Source organism: Urocampus carinirostris, chromosome 2 (assembly GCF_059441175.1).
Source record: "Urocampus carinirostris isolate Australia breed hairy pipefish chromosome 2, RoL_Ucar_1.0, whole genome shotgun sequence".
Taxonomy (NCBI): domain Eukaryota; kingdom Metazoa; phylum Chordata; class Actinopteri; order Syngnathiformes; family Syngnathidae; genus Urocampus; species Urocampus carinirostris.
The window spans coordinates 6658708-6673768 of NC_142350.1; the positions used below are offsets into that span (position 1 = coordinate 6658708).

The 15061-nt window shown below is 38.7% G+C and overlaps 1 protein-coding gene across 2 annotated transcripts in view; it reads right to left on the reverse strand.

The window, feature by feature from the left end:
* Positions 1–3931: 3931 nt before the first annotated feature.
* The window catches only part of trit1 (tRNA isopentenyltransferase 1), a 40085-nt gene continuing 28955 nt past the window's right edge, over positions 3932–15061 (reverse strand). The window contains exons 10-12 of one of the 2 annotated variants that reach the window (XM_088328596.1): positions 6880–6989; positions 5312–5429; positions 3932–5225 (exon numbers count right to left, since the gene is read on the reverse strand). In XM_088328596.1, the coding sequence (XP_088184722.1) occupies positions 5092–5225; positions 5312–5429; positions 6880–6989 (362 nt within the window). In that variant the 3' untranslated portion in view covers positions 3932–5091. The remainder of the gene's footprint in view (positions 5226–5311; positions 5430–6879; positions 6990–15061) is intronic. The other variant, XM_088328595.1, reaches the window with a different exon arrangement.

Below are 15061 nucleotides of genomic sequence, written 5' to 3' on the forward strand. Positions count from 1 at the left end.
AATTAAAATGCATCAAAATGTATATAATAAAATATTTAAATAAAATAATGAAAACAATTACAAATATTTTCTAAACTCATACATCAAAATGAATGAAAACTAAATCAAATTAAAGAAACAAAAGACCGAATGCAAAAATCGAAAGAATAGATATCAAATGTTATTAAAACACTCGATTGTTCTTCACATCCATACAGAAGAAAGATGGCGATTGGCTAATTGGCCGATGGGCTTGGGACACGCGTCATCCCTTTTCCCCGTCTCGCCGGCGCCAGATGGCCTTGGCGTGTTTATTGCCAGGGATTACAGATTAGGATTAACCGTAAATTACCTCAGTCACTGGATGACACACTACTATTAAGGAAATGACCGTCCACTAGGATTGTTTTGGTTTGTTTGCGTAAAATGTACACAAAAGGTTCAGGATTCTTACAACTTTTTTACAGACAAATTCAAGCACTTTATAAGCACTTTCAAAGCCAATATTCCAACGTCTACGGTACACCTGTCCTCTCGGGCACAACGCGACGGGGTGCCATACAAACTAATGCCAGCTGCAGGTTGGTCACAGGGCACCACTCGCAAAGTGACTGCAGCTGTATCTCTCTTTTTCCCTTTCTTTCGCTCTATCTCTTTTTTCTTTCTTTTTTCTCTCTTTCCCTCTATTTTTCTCTCTTGCTCTCCCTTTTTTTCTAAATTTCTTTCAATAACCTTTCTTTCTCAACATCCCTCTCTTTCCTACCCTTTACTCTCGCATTTTTCTCGATTTCACTCTCTCTTTTATCTGCGCTTACTCTTTTTTTCTTTTTCTCTTTTCTCTTGTTCTTTTTCTCTCTCATTCTCACTTTATTTCTTTTTATTTCGTTCCCTCTTTCTTTTTCCACCTCTGCCTTTTTCTTTTTTTTCTCTTTCCTCTTCTTTTGCTCGCATTCTCTCTTTCTTCTGCTCTCCTTCTCTTCCTCTCCCCATCCTCTTTCGCCCTTACTCCATCTACCTTTCTCTCTCTCCATTTCTTTTCCACCTTCTTTCTTTCTCTTTAATCTACTAGTCTGGCCCCCGGCGGGTTTTTTTGTCCCAGCTAAAATGAGTGCGACGCCCTCGTTGTAGAGTGCAGAATAACAGGGGAATAACACGAGCCGTGTGTGATATACGTCGGCTGCCAGACGCAGACCAAAAATCCGGGGCAACCAGACTAGACGCACAATAAGCATCCTATATAAGCTGCAGCACAGTGTTACGTAACTGGGCAGACGGGCCCCGGGCCCCTCCCTCACGAAGGGCCTCATGTATAGGGGAAACACCCTCACACCACTCTAAATCCGGAAAAAGGGCATTCTATTTTAACGCTATTGTTGTAACGCATTTGCAGCCGATGTTATATTGGTTCTATACGTTATATCGGGAATATACTGTCTACTGGTTACATACGTTCTTGGAATAGAAACAAAAAATGGCACCAAATTGTGTTTATTAGCTTGAGGTGTCTTTAAAAAGTTGAAAGAATAATAATTGATGTGAAAGGGTGTGAAAACAATGGCCAAATGAGTTCAAAGGGCCATAAAAGGAGCTTGGCAGAGACTGTAATGATGATTTAAGGCAGAAGATGGCGTCAGCGAGTAGAACATTTCCAGATGACGCGCTGCATCTTTAAAATGTTTGTTTTTATTTGAGAATTTATCTAAAAACTTATTTTTCTAGTCAAATGAAATCAATAAAACTTAGGTATTATTTTCAAAATGTTATTACTAGTTTTTTGTAACATATTTTACACAATTTTTCTAGCTCATTTTTCACAGCTCATTTATATTTTTCTGATTTTAAAGGGAAAAAAAACAACAGGCGGAAAATTTCACTTATTCTGTTTTTTAATATTAATTTGATTATATACAGTAGAGGTGGGCTTGGGCTGGGTTCGGGCTTAAAACGTCAGGCTTTTCTCTCGAGGTTTTTTTTGCCCCCCCCCCTTCCTCTGTTGAAGATTGACCCAACATGCATTTACTTTTACTCAAGTGATTATTTAGATAAAGAAAATACTTACCAAACTAACAGTTTAACTCAAAATCACTATATCGTAGAAGTTCAGCCAAACTGCACAGTTTGACTTTTTTCCAATAAGAATGAGATTATTTCAAGTATACTAAATGTAAATGTTTAAAATGTTTTTCAAGTCTAATGGGAATGACACTATTTGAAGTATTATTTTTCTTCTTTACTTAAAAAATACTAAAATAAATACATAATCATTAATACATAAAAATAAAAAAATAAAATAAATGTAACAAAATAATTATATTTTAAATGAGCCATACTCTCAATGATTAGGTCAGATTATTTTTGCGAAAATAATTGTTTTTTTAACAAAAATTCAAACAAATACATCTTAAATGATTATTATTATTATTTATTGCGGCAGTAGTTGTTTTTCATTTCAAGATTTTTGATATTTCACCAAAATTATTCTTAACCAAATTAGCAAAAAGATCCTTATCTGTTGTATCATAAAAAATGCTCATTTTAAATATTCTTGTACTTAATTTATAAGATAAAAAAAAAAATAGATAATGATGATAGTTGTATTTTTCATCATTACCTAGAGATTTTTCTTTTGAATTCAAAACAAAGACCATTGAATCCATATAGTAGATACTTTCCGAAACATAGTATATAATATTTCCCACGTAATAAATATAAAATATTTAAAAATATAAAACAAAATGATTTGAAATGGACAAAACGATACGGCATTAAAATAATATGTTTTTTTCCCCTTAAAATCTTCATTATTTTTACTATATTTACAAACTGGAATTCAGCCAATATGACTTCTGTACTGTACGGCTAAGTAGCCCGAGGCCTGACCCACTTTGTCAAAGTGGGACACGCTAGCTCATTTACGGCGACGTCATCGCTCCGAAATCTTTGGGAATCACGAGGTCAGGGTTCCAGGTGACTCTGTTCAACTGGCAAACAAATAGTCTTCTTTATTTTTTAACACAAAAATCTCTTCATTCCGTTTGGTAAAAATCGACTTTGCCTTGTCAAACCTGACTGTAAATGTTAGGCGTTTATATAGCGCTTTTCAAGTCACTGAAGACCTCCTAAGACGCTTTACAATGCACTTCACACTTACCCATTCACACACACTCACACACCGATAGCAGTGTCAGCGAGGCTCCTTATCGGGAGCATGAGGGATTCGGCGTCTTGCCCGAGGACACTTCGACATATAACACATAGTAGCCGGGAATCGAGCCTGCCATCTTTTGATCCCAAGACGAGCGCTTTACCCCCTGTGCTACTGCCGCCCAACATGTTTGCCGTACACTGGCATTCATTGGGATATATGTGTCACCATAGATCAATGTTCATTAAGTATTCAAATACTCTTTGTAAATAAGGAAAAATACACAGGATATATATTTGAATTCAAATAAAGTGAGTAATAATTTGCCGCTAAAAGTCACTCTAGTTCAGAATGGAGCAAAGACATACCCTCTTGGCAAAGTTTCTAAGCATATTTCCATATTTTCTTGAGCAGTTACTAAGAGGCCTGTAAACAATATTAATGACTATAACAGTGGAAAAGTGTAGGCTGAAGCCAAGTGGATAACATGAGTGGATAGAGAGGAAAACAGAGGAAAAAGGGGAAAAATGCTTGAATGACGTCACATAGTGCTGTTCGCTTGCATGGTTAATTGTAAAAGGCGTGTGACACTGAGAAGCAAAGCAGAAATTGCTAACAATAAAAATAGCGGCTAGCGGCAAGTCATAGCCTGCAGCCAAATGTACAACGTGAGTGGCTAGAGAAGGAAACCGTGTAAAAAATGCTGAAGATGTCTGAAAAATAGAACTCGACGAGGTTTATTAGCATGACCATCTGGAGAAGGTGAGTGATGCTGAAGGCTAAGGCAGGAGAGGCAAACGATAACAATAAGAGCTAGCGGAGGGCCTGTAGCCAAGTGGATAACATGAGTGGCTAGATAACAAAACAGCAGAAAAACGTCAATGGGGCTGCAATGACAGGAGTCGGTGACATTGGCTTGGCCAGCAATAGATGGCAAGTGAGACTGAAAGACGAAGCAGGAGTGGCTAACAATAAAAGTAGTGGCTAACGACAAGCCATCACCTGCAGGTATGTGGGTAACGAGAGTGGCTAGGTAAGGATCAGAGGAAAAAATATTGAACATGCATGCATCATGGAACTCAGTTATGTTTGCTTACATCAATAGCTGTGGAAGGCGGGAGATGCTAAAGGACAAGGCAGGAGCGGCTCCCAATAACAATAGCGTCTTACGGAGATCTGCAGCCTGAAAAAAGTCAAAGACATCGAAGTCACGGAATTCGGCATGGAAGCTGTGTGACATTGAAGGACATAAAAACCTAACAATAACGGCTAGGAGCGGGCCATAACCTGCATCCAAGTGGCTAGAGAATAAAACCACGGTAATAAGGCCAGACTGCTTAATCATGAGCAACCATCACACACGTTTTTATACAAAAAATGTTTATCAGATAATGTTTTCATCTTATGATTTGAATCAATATCATTCATTTTATACAAATAAAAAAAACTCTCAACATCTGTATCTAACACACTGGGTCTTTAAGACGGACAATAGATTTGAAAAAATAAAAATAGAAATCTAAGTAAGGCACATTATTTCTTCAGTTTTCCAAGTCATACTTTCAGAATTTGTCAGCCTAATTTACTTCTTGCTTTATCACCTAGTCTCCATTCAGTGTCCCGATACTTTTGTCCCAGTAGTGTATTCAAGCATTGAAGTTTCAAAATCAGGAAAAAAGTAGTAGCAACAGGTTCAAAATATTTATGTAGCGTGTCATGGAACAACGGTCCGATTGTCTTGGCTCAAAAACATACCGGTGCCCTCCCAAAAAATCCTTTCCATTTCTCCACAAACCCCCGGAGTCCTTAAAACGTATCTTTAGTGCACTTTTCCACAAAATTGGAAAGAAAAAATAATCCGAGCTTGGACTCCATAATAAACTGTTGAGTTGTAAATGTTCCGACTGACAGGAGAAAAAAAAGGAAAAAAGTGATGAAAAGCTTAATGGATTCACAGTTTATGGAGCTTATTTTTTCGAAACGTCGACTTTACTCCCCTGGAGTTCGCCGTTGGTGTCCTGGATGGATTGTGTTGGAGTCTCGGTTTCACTTTTGAGCTTCTTACGCACGTGGAATCGATGCTTTTTGGATTTGAGGTGCGCTGTGTGTTATTAGGAGACATAACGTGACCAGGCACATAAACAATTTGATTTTAATTTTCTTTTTTGGGTCATTTTTGAGTCTCACCGGCCCACTCCACGTCTCCGATGATGACTTTGTCACAAAAGTCGCATGTATGCCGGCTGCGTTTGTTGTGTAGCTCCGCCCGCTGGAGTCTGATTGGTGGGATCGAAGGCTCCTCCCCCTGGTAAACAAATGCATAAATATTACAGGTCAATTAAGGATTATCCAAAAATATATCAAGCATTTTTCTACATGACAACTTCGTTTTCTACTCAAGCCGTGCTAAAATCAACGCCAAGACAATTAAATAACGCCACCTTGGGTGGTTTCTCTAAAACTTTATAGACAATCTTGGTATCTTCTAAGCCGACTCTTTTACATTTACTTGCCATCTTACCCATGCAGCTGCCGAAGAAAAACCTGCATTCGAGATTGACTTTAATTTTGAAGTGACAGTGTGTAAAAATTCACCACTAAAGTTCGTTAAAGCATACCTATTTTTTAGCGTGAGCAAAGAAGAATTTCAGCCAGCGACGATATATAAAGCCAGGTGTTAAGGTTAAAGTTGGTCAGAGCAGGTGGAGGTGGCTAACTATAACAGCTAGAGGGGGAAATGCCAGGAAGGATTGCAATAGAAAATCAGAATTTGACAAGTGTCTGGAGCCTGAGTGCAGCAAGTGGCTAAGATGAGTGGTTAGAAAGGGAAACGAGGAAAAAAAATAGTCGAAGATGCTTGATAAGCGGGGCTGATTTTCTGTTACATGACCAGCAATGGAAGGCAAGTGACACTGACTCAATTGCAGCCAGCCCAAACCTACAGAAAGGTGTCTTAATGAGTGGCTAGAGAAGGAAACTGTGGGAAAAATAGTCCAAGATGCCAAAATCACAGGTCTTGGCCATGTTTTCTCGCACGGCCAGCTGTTGAAGGTGTGTGACACTGAATGACGAAGCAAGAGCAGCTAACAACAACAGCAGCCAGTCCAAACCTTCAGAAAGGTGTCATATTAAGTGGCTAAAGAAGGAAACTGTGGGAAAAATAGTCAAAGATGCCAAAATCACAGGTCTTGGCTGTGTTTTCTTGCACGGCCAGCTGTGGAAGGCGGGTTACACTGAATGACAAAGCAAGAGCAGCTAACAACAACAACTGCAGCAAGCCCAAACCTACAAAAAGGTGTCATAATAAGTGGCTAAAGAAGGAAACTGTGGGAAAAACAGTCGGAAATGCCAAAATCACAGGTTTTGGCCATATTTTCTTGCACGACCAGCTGTGGAAGGTGAGTGACACTGAAGGACCAAGCAGGAGCAGCCATCAATAAAAATAGCAGCTAGATGCAAACCATAGGTTGCAGCCCAGAGGTTTGCATGAATGGCTAGACAAGAAGACAGTGAGAAAAATGGTCAAAAAGTAAGTTTTGATTTCTTTTTGTGCCTGAATAAATTTAATCCAAATGTCAAAACTGCATTTTGCAGTTTATTAGGGTGTCTCTGAGTGATGTTAAAATTGGTTTGAGTGATAAATATGCAAAAAATACAAAATTCGGGAAGGGGGCAATTACATTTACACGGCACAGTAATACACACTGGGCCTTTAAAGTGAGGGACAGCAAAGAGTAGAAGAAGAAAGGCCACACCTTGCACAGACTGTCCAGTATCTGCAGTGCAGGGTTCAGCGCCGTCTCCTCCCACTTGGCCACATCCGTCACATCCAGGCCGTACACCGCCGGGACGCCGTCTCCGGGTCCTGCTCTCAAACACGCAATACCGCACGCGGGTCAATCGAGCGCCCATTAAGCCCCCTCCGAGGCCATCGTGATTTACGGCGCTCACATAAACATCGCATATCAATCGAGTGTCGTAAAAAAAAAAAAAAAAAGAAAAAAGGGGGGGGAAAGTGGCCCTTTCGTTCCTGGGAGTGCCTGATGAATAATAATAATAATAATGAATAATTTGGTGAATATGATTTGACACCCGTTAGCTAACGAGCAAGGTGTTTCTATACGCATCGGGCAAATCGTTGAAAGGAGTGCCGCGCCCTGGAGCCCCTTCAAGCTGCTGACTCACACCGGCTCGATAATGTCTCCGACAGTTCGCCACCCCCCTCTCCTCTCCCTCACGCAAGCGTTCTGCGTCGGTCAGCAAGTCTCCCCGTTAGCGGCCGGCACTACGCGGCGACGCCGAATTCCCTGCAGACGCTAGTTGGGATCGACTCAAGACATGCAGATGCACCGGGTGGGGGAGGGAGGCGGAAAACCTGCAGTCAAGGTGACCTTTAAGAGAGTCAAAAATCTGAGCGCCTCCAAAGAAGACAGACTGTTACAGAGCTCTTTGGTGCCTCGTGCAAATTAAGATGAGGTGGAGAGGAGACGCAACCAAACGGTGCAACCGCTGTTATACAAAAACTCAATCATTATACTTGAGTTGCCCAGTGCCTCGCACACTTTAGGAAGAGGTAGCGGGAGACACAACCAAATTGTGTCACTACACTATACAGAAATCAAAATAATTGCGGAGGCGCTTTCCAATACCTCGGACACATTGCGGAGAGGTAAAGGAGACACGACCAATTTGTGCTACTATTTCAATAGGAATTCAAAACCCCCGCAGTGAAGGTGACCTTTAAGAGAGGGAAAAATCTGAGCGCCTCTGAGGAAGATAGAGCCCTGTACAAACTTAAATCTAAAACGACAGAGCATATGTTCATATTAAATTAATTACGGTAAATTAATTCACTCTAATTAAGTGAATCGGTTTCACACTCACACAGAGAATGATTGATATAAACAAGAAGATGTGCAGTATGCAACCAAAAACTTAAAAAGGAACACCAGTGAAACAGGAATGTCACACATTTCTTGACCAAGAAAAGTATATCACTTATTCTTATACTATCTTATCTTATACTAACTTATAATATCTTAACTGCATACATTAGTAGTTAGAATTGATCCAAATATAAATACAAATGCTACATCCAGTAAATGTCACATTTGGCCAAATACGGCTTTAGAAGTCCCTTTCTGCACTGCACGTGGAGCAAATTTATGGAAGGATGATTTGCTACATCAGTACAAAATATTTACACTACAACTTGCATCTAGTACAGAAAATAAACACATTGTATTTCAATTAAGACCCTTATTTACGGACGATTGTAAATTCTAAACAAATATACATTAATTACATAAATAAATAAAAATTATATGCGCGCTGAAATTCACTGAAATTCAAGATCACTAGAGCCTCAGCCATGCAACTGATTATAGCCAAGTTCTCCAGTGCCTCGTACATATTACGAAAAGGTAGAGAGGAGACACGAATGTTGCAAAACAACTGTAATCCTTTGTTTGTTGCGGTTAATGGGGACCAGAACCCCCTCATGATATGTGAAATTCTGGGAAGTAGCTCCCAGGCATGTAACAAACTTACTTTTCTCAGGCCCCACTCTCAGCAACAGTAGTTGACAGGGGATAATAGATCACGGCCAAAAAAATGCACTGTGTTGACCCCTGCTCTCAGCAATAGTCAACTAGGGATAATAGAACCCAGTTTCACAATAGCTGTTCATGCCAGAGAGAACAAAACAAAAGAGCTGCCAGGCATGAGACAAATTTGCTCCCTTGGGCCCCACTCTCAGCAATAGTCGAGTGGGGATAAGGGATTGCGGCCAAAAATGTCCGGTTCATTTTTAGGTGTAGAATGGCACGCTTCAGCGGGCCAAAATGCACATTGCCGGCCCCTGCTCTCAGGAATAGTATACCGGGGATAACTGATAGCAACCACAACTGTGCATTTCATTTTAGGCAGGCCAAAACAGCATGCCTCCAGACAAAAGTACCTTCTGCTGGTTTTCACTCGCAGCAATATGGGAAAGCGGATAACGGATCACGACCGCACGAATGCAGTTCGTTATTGACGGAAATGAAACCCAGATAGCAGCCGGCCTGGACAAAAGTGCCTTTCGACACTCCCTGATCGCAGCATTCTACGATCGGGGATAATGGCTAGTAATTACGGCAAAGCTGTCTGGTTTACTCGCGCATTTTACAAAGAAGTAGAGAGACTACACTCAAAGTTTTGGCTTTGACTCTTATAGAATATAAAAATAACATAAGTGCTAAAAATCGTGGGGTTAAGTGACTCATCATGGAGCATCCCTAGTATGTTATATTTTTTGGTCATGCTAGATTTGTGTCTTCATGTTCTTTTGTAAAAGAGGCAGCAGAACATAACAACTGTTAACTGAAGCTTCAAGTATACAAAAAATGAACAGGAGGATAAAAACTACTAGATCGAACAACTGACTCTTTCAAACGCAGTCTTTAAAATGAAACTGAACATTAGCGAGTGGATGGCGTGCAGCAGCTGTTGAAATTTCCCTCCACCTGTTGCCACCGAGACCACCAGCAGTCGTTTGTCAAGTCGCAAAAAAAAAAAAAGAAAAAAAAAGAAGAAAAAAAACAAGCCCCGACAGCCAGCTGTGCCCAACTGGCCCTCATCCACGCTGCAGAAACACATGCTTGACTCCATTCACAGCGGCCTTCCCCTTTCCTCGTCTTCTTCTTCCCCTTATCTTCTTTATTGTACTGTACAGCAGTTAAACTGATGACGAAGCTAGTAAAACGGAATTTACTATTAGGTCATTCCTACTTTTCGGTGTGATTTCACTGCATGGTAACCTTCACTCAAAAATTGTTACATTTTATCAGTTATTTCGCACAGCACATAGCCCAAATGTGTTACAGTGCATGGCAGTAACAGGGGGGGACAGTAATAGCGGGACCATTTTATGCTTGAGTTAGCCCTTATTACTCGTGTGATGAAAAAAAGCTAGTATACAATGCTTACTGTGAAATATTTTTAACATGTTTATTAACCATAATATAAAATAAAATAATATTGGTTCCTACTACATACAAACTAAGGTATCTAAAAGCATTTCAATAATAAAGCCAAATTCATATTAAACTATAATGCATTGTATTTATTATAGTGTTCTCGAGTTCTGCCATACTTAACATATTGTGCAGAAGTCTGGGGAAATAATTACAAAAGTTCACTACAGCCCCTTTTTATCCTCCAAAAACGTGCAATTAGAACCATACACAGGGTAGGATATCGGGATCATACTAGTATTTTATTCATGCAGTCCAAATTATTAAAATTGGATGATTTAATAAAATTTTTCTCTTCACAACTGTTATTTAAGGTCAACAAAAACATGGTGCCAGAAAACATCCAAAAATTATTAATTCGGAAAGAGGGAAATTATAACTTGATGGGCTGTAGTAAATTCATAATCCCAAAGGTGAGAACAACCAGGAAAAGTATGTGTGTGTCTGTGTGTGGAGTTAAACTTTAGAACAATTTACAAGACGAGATCAAACAATGTCCAACTATTCACTTGTTCAAATTTAAACACAAAAAAGCATTACTGGCGGAATACAGAGATGAAGAAAATGGGGAATGAGTGATACAAGAGATTGGGAATAGTGCGTGTAGAACTACGGTTATCTTTGTTGTTATTGTTGCTATTATTAGGTCATATCTGTTATTATTAATATTATTACTATTGTTGTTGTTATCATTGGTGTATTTAATAGGGAAGGTGAAGGGGTAGGGAAAATAAGCATCTACTTCGGACTACCCGTTTCGAACATGTTATGTTACATTATTTTGTTGTCGACTCATTGTTTTTGTCCTGTTTTTATTTTAATGTTCGAAATAAAGTTTTCATTCATCCATTCATACATATGCTTGACCTAATCAGTAAACAATAAGAAAACATTGAACAAATGTTGATTAAAGACTAGGACATACACTTCTCCGCCAATGTTTACCCACCCAAAATATTGTGACATCAGAGTCTTGTGACTATAGAACCATATCAGATTAATGGGGTAGAGTGACAGTTCACACTGGAGATTTTGAACATGGAAAATGCACTAATAACCGAAATTGACATTAGGTGGGGAATATTATGATTAAAGCAATGAAAAAGCATCAATTTGTTAGTTTTTTCTCACTTCTGTTTGCAACATAAGTTAATCAAACATGACTGGGGACCTAGCACTTTAGAGTACATGTACTACAATCAGTGTTCTCGTTTGCCCGGGTCCCTGCGTCCTAGACCCATAATTTTTGCTGGGGACACATTGTGTCAAATCAACTTTTTTGACACGAAATTGTCATTATCATTTTTTAACAAAGATTTACCGCACTCTAAAATTTTCGTCAGGCAGATCCGCCATTGTTGTTTTGGTCTCGCGTTTCGAGTTTTCGTCTGTACGCCGATCTCGAGTTCGGGTTGTGCAGTAAAAGTCCGTCTCTTTTTAGAGAAGCGTCTTTTTCAGGTGAACTCATTAAAGAGAGCCGGCTCTCAAACGGCTCACTTGCTTTGATGCATTATATTACGAATGATTATGTTGTTTAAAGAAGTTAATAAAAAAAGGAAGTATAAAAGGAGAAAATGAAAAAAGACAGGTTTGTGGTGATCCCTTTTAATCAGTATATTACCAGCAATAATTTAATGCAGAAAATAAATTAATCATTTGAATAAGAAAATGTATTATTCTACTTAATTATATTTTCATGTATTTTTTCTTCTACAGTGAACGTCCAAGCGACTTCATTTTTGAACTTTTTTAATAATAAACCTCATTGATGTCGAGCAACTCAGTGTTTCACAACAAAATGTTCATTAACAATATATATGATATAAGGAAAAACATGTACAATATAACATGTTAAACTACATAAATAAACATGTTTGAAGAAAAAAAAAAAGATCTTTTTTGTATTTTGTAAGGGAAAATACGACAATTTGTAAGGGCATGGAGCACACTAAATTTTGGGGACCCATAGATCTCTGTTGGGACCCATAGATTTTTGAGCATGCGAGTCCCCGGGACCCATCACGTTTCAGAGGTAAAATGAACACTGTACAATCAGTCATTTATTTGAAAATATTTTATCCTGCATACATATTTGTGTGTCCTGTGGTAGAAGGCAGTTAAGCATTCAAGAAAATATTTTAAACATAGGCATAAGGCCATTTTGACACAAAATATACCATTTCATGTCACTGGGACTCAAACGGCACAGAATAACGGGAATTTCCCCATAGGGAAGAGAAAAAGAATGGATAGAAGCAAAATCATTTACATTTAACCAAAAAAGAACTGCTTGCTTTTTAAAACAAAAACAACATTTTTTTTACATAAATCCCAAATGTAGGATTGTTTGACGAAGAAAAAAATAAAATAACTTTAAGTTTCTTTTAGTTGTTTTAAATGAAAAAAACTTGCAAACGGTTTTTAAAATTATATATAAATTAAAATACATAATAATTGTGATAAAATGAACATAATGAATTCATAAATAAAGAGAGCTTTTCCTAATCAAACAACTCCCGAAAATTGGATTAATATAAATACATGAAATAATTATGTATATATATATTATATTATATTACATACCGGAGCCATAGTTCCCTAGTGGGAGGTGGCTAGAGTCAAGAACACATTCACATTTCTGACTCTTTCTGGGCGATTGATACAGAGGAGAAGATTCCCAGCCCCCTCGCTCAACCCAACTGAAGTGTCTGGAGTCATTAGGTGACCAAACCCCCCAATTCCAACCCTTAATGCCGAGCGCCAAGCAGGGAGGCAATGAGTACCAATGTTGTAAGTCTTAGGTATGACCCGGCCGAGGCTTGAACCAGCGACCTCCCAGTCTCAGGGCGGGCGATAAATGAAATAATAGCAAATAAATAAATGAATAAAAAAGAGCTTTTCCAATTTAATCACACCCCCTCCCAAAAAAATATAAAATAAATAAAGGGCCATAATGCAAAAAAATGTTTGTTATATTTACTATTTAAATTATATATAAATGTACAATTAGTAACATCAAGTGCCATCAGTGTTCTCAAGTACTTTATCATTGTTGTTTGATGTTACAAAACATAATAATAATCAAAGCTGTGAAAAAATTGACTGACAAGACCAAAAAAGGAAGCAATGACGATATGAGAAATGATCACGATCAAATACGGGGATCTCTCAAAAACTGGAAAAAAAAAGTGTCCAAATACACTTAATCTTTGGCTCCAGGTTGAAAAGCCACTCCTGCCTTGATAACGTTAAAATTCCGACTTCCATCTCAACTAAGAAAGTGGATCTTATTTGCAGATCTCCCGCCGGATTACGCACGTATGTGACAGGCGTGCGTCGGAGGCCAGATGGCGTGTGCGGGCGCTAGAACGGCGCTTGAAGGCGTGGCTTCACGTTTTAACGCTGAGGTGGGCAACTATTTGGAGTCGGGGGCCACGTTGGGTTAAGAAATTTCAGCCATGTGGACGATCCTGGACACCTATCCATTTTCTCATTGTTATATTAGCATGTATACTAATTCATAAATCGACATGTCATATTTCTTTAGTTTTCTTATCAAATAAATTTGTTCCACATTAAAATGGTTTTGAAACCCTCACAACTAAAGCAAAATGATATATCAGGGAAGGTAATATATCATTTTGCTTTGAGCACTAAATTTGATATTTAGTTTTGTAGTATTACTGTAGTTTTCTTTTTTGTATTTTGGTAGTATTTCTGCAGTCATATTGTTGTAGTATTTCTGTAGTTGATTATTAGTATTACTGTAGTTTTCTTTTTTTGTAGTATTTTTGCAGTAGTATTTTGTAGAATATCCACAGTATTATTTTTGGAATATTTTGTCGTATTTCCATTGTAGAAATTTTGTTGTGAACGCATAGTATTTTTTATTACTGTAGTTGCATTTTTGCAGTATTACTATAGTTGTAGTTTGTTCAATTTATTATGTATTTAGTTGTAATTACATAGTAATTTTGTAGTAATAATTTATATTGATGTTGTAATATTTTTGTAGTATTTCTGTAGTAATATTTTTGTATTATAGTTTTATTGTATTGAATTTTTGTAGTATTTTTAGTTTTTTTTTTCTTTACATAATGAAAGCAAAATAAAATATGTCCCTGTTTTTAAGCACTACATTTAATGTTAAGTTTTGAAGCAATTCTTTGGTATTTTCGCACTGTTTTTTAGTAGTATTTTATGGTAGACACACAGAAGGACGATGGGGACAGAGTTGGGGACATTTCTTTTTTAATTGTAGTACTTTATTAACTATTATCTATATTGTCATTATATTTTGACCAGGGCAGCACGGCGGCGCAGTGGTTAGCGTGTGTGCGGCTCAGTTCTAAAGGTCTTGGGAACCTCCTGTGTGGGTTCAAATCCAGCTACCGGACTTACTGTGCGGAGTTTGTATGTTCTCCCCGTGCTTGCGTGGGTTTCCTCCGGGCACTCCGGTTTCCTCCCACATTCCAAAGACATGCATTTCAGGTGGATTGGTTGGTCCAAATTGTCCCTAGGTGTGAATGAGCGAGTTGTCTGTCCCTGTGTGCCCTGCGATTGGCTGGCAACCAGTTCAGGGTGTCTCCTGCCCACTGCCCGATGATTGCTGGGATGGGCTACTGCACCCCCGCGACCCTACCGAGGATAAGCGGTGCAGCTAATGAGGTGAGATATTTTGACCATTTTTGTTTGGCAGGCCGGATAAAAAAAGCTTTGGGCATGTGGCCCACGGTCCGTAGTTTTCCCACCCTTGCTCTAACGGGATTAGGCGGCTGGGTTACTTTAGGGTTCCCACCTCAAACCCGCAGAAACGCATCCTTTATATAAGCCGGCTCGGAAAACACAGCGAGTGGATCAAGATGGGAAAGGAGAGCCCGTGCCAAGCGGACAGTTTATTTTGGCCGAGGTGTGTTCCTTT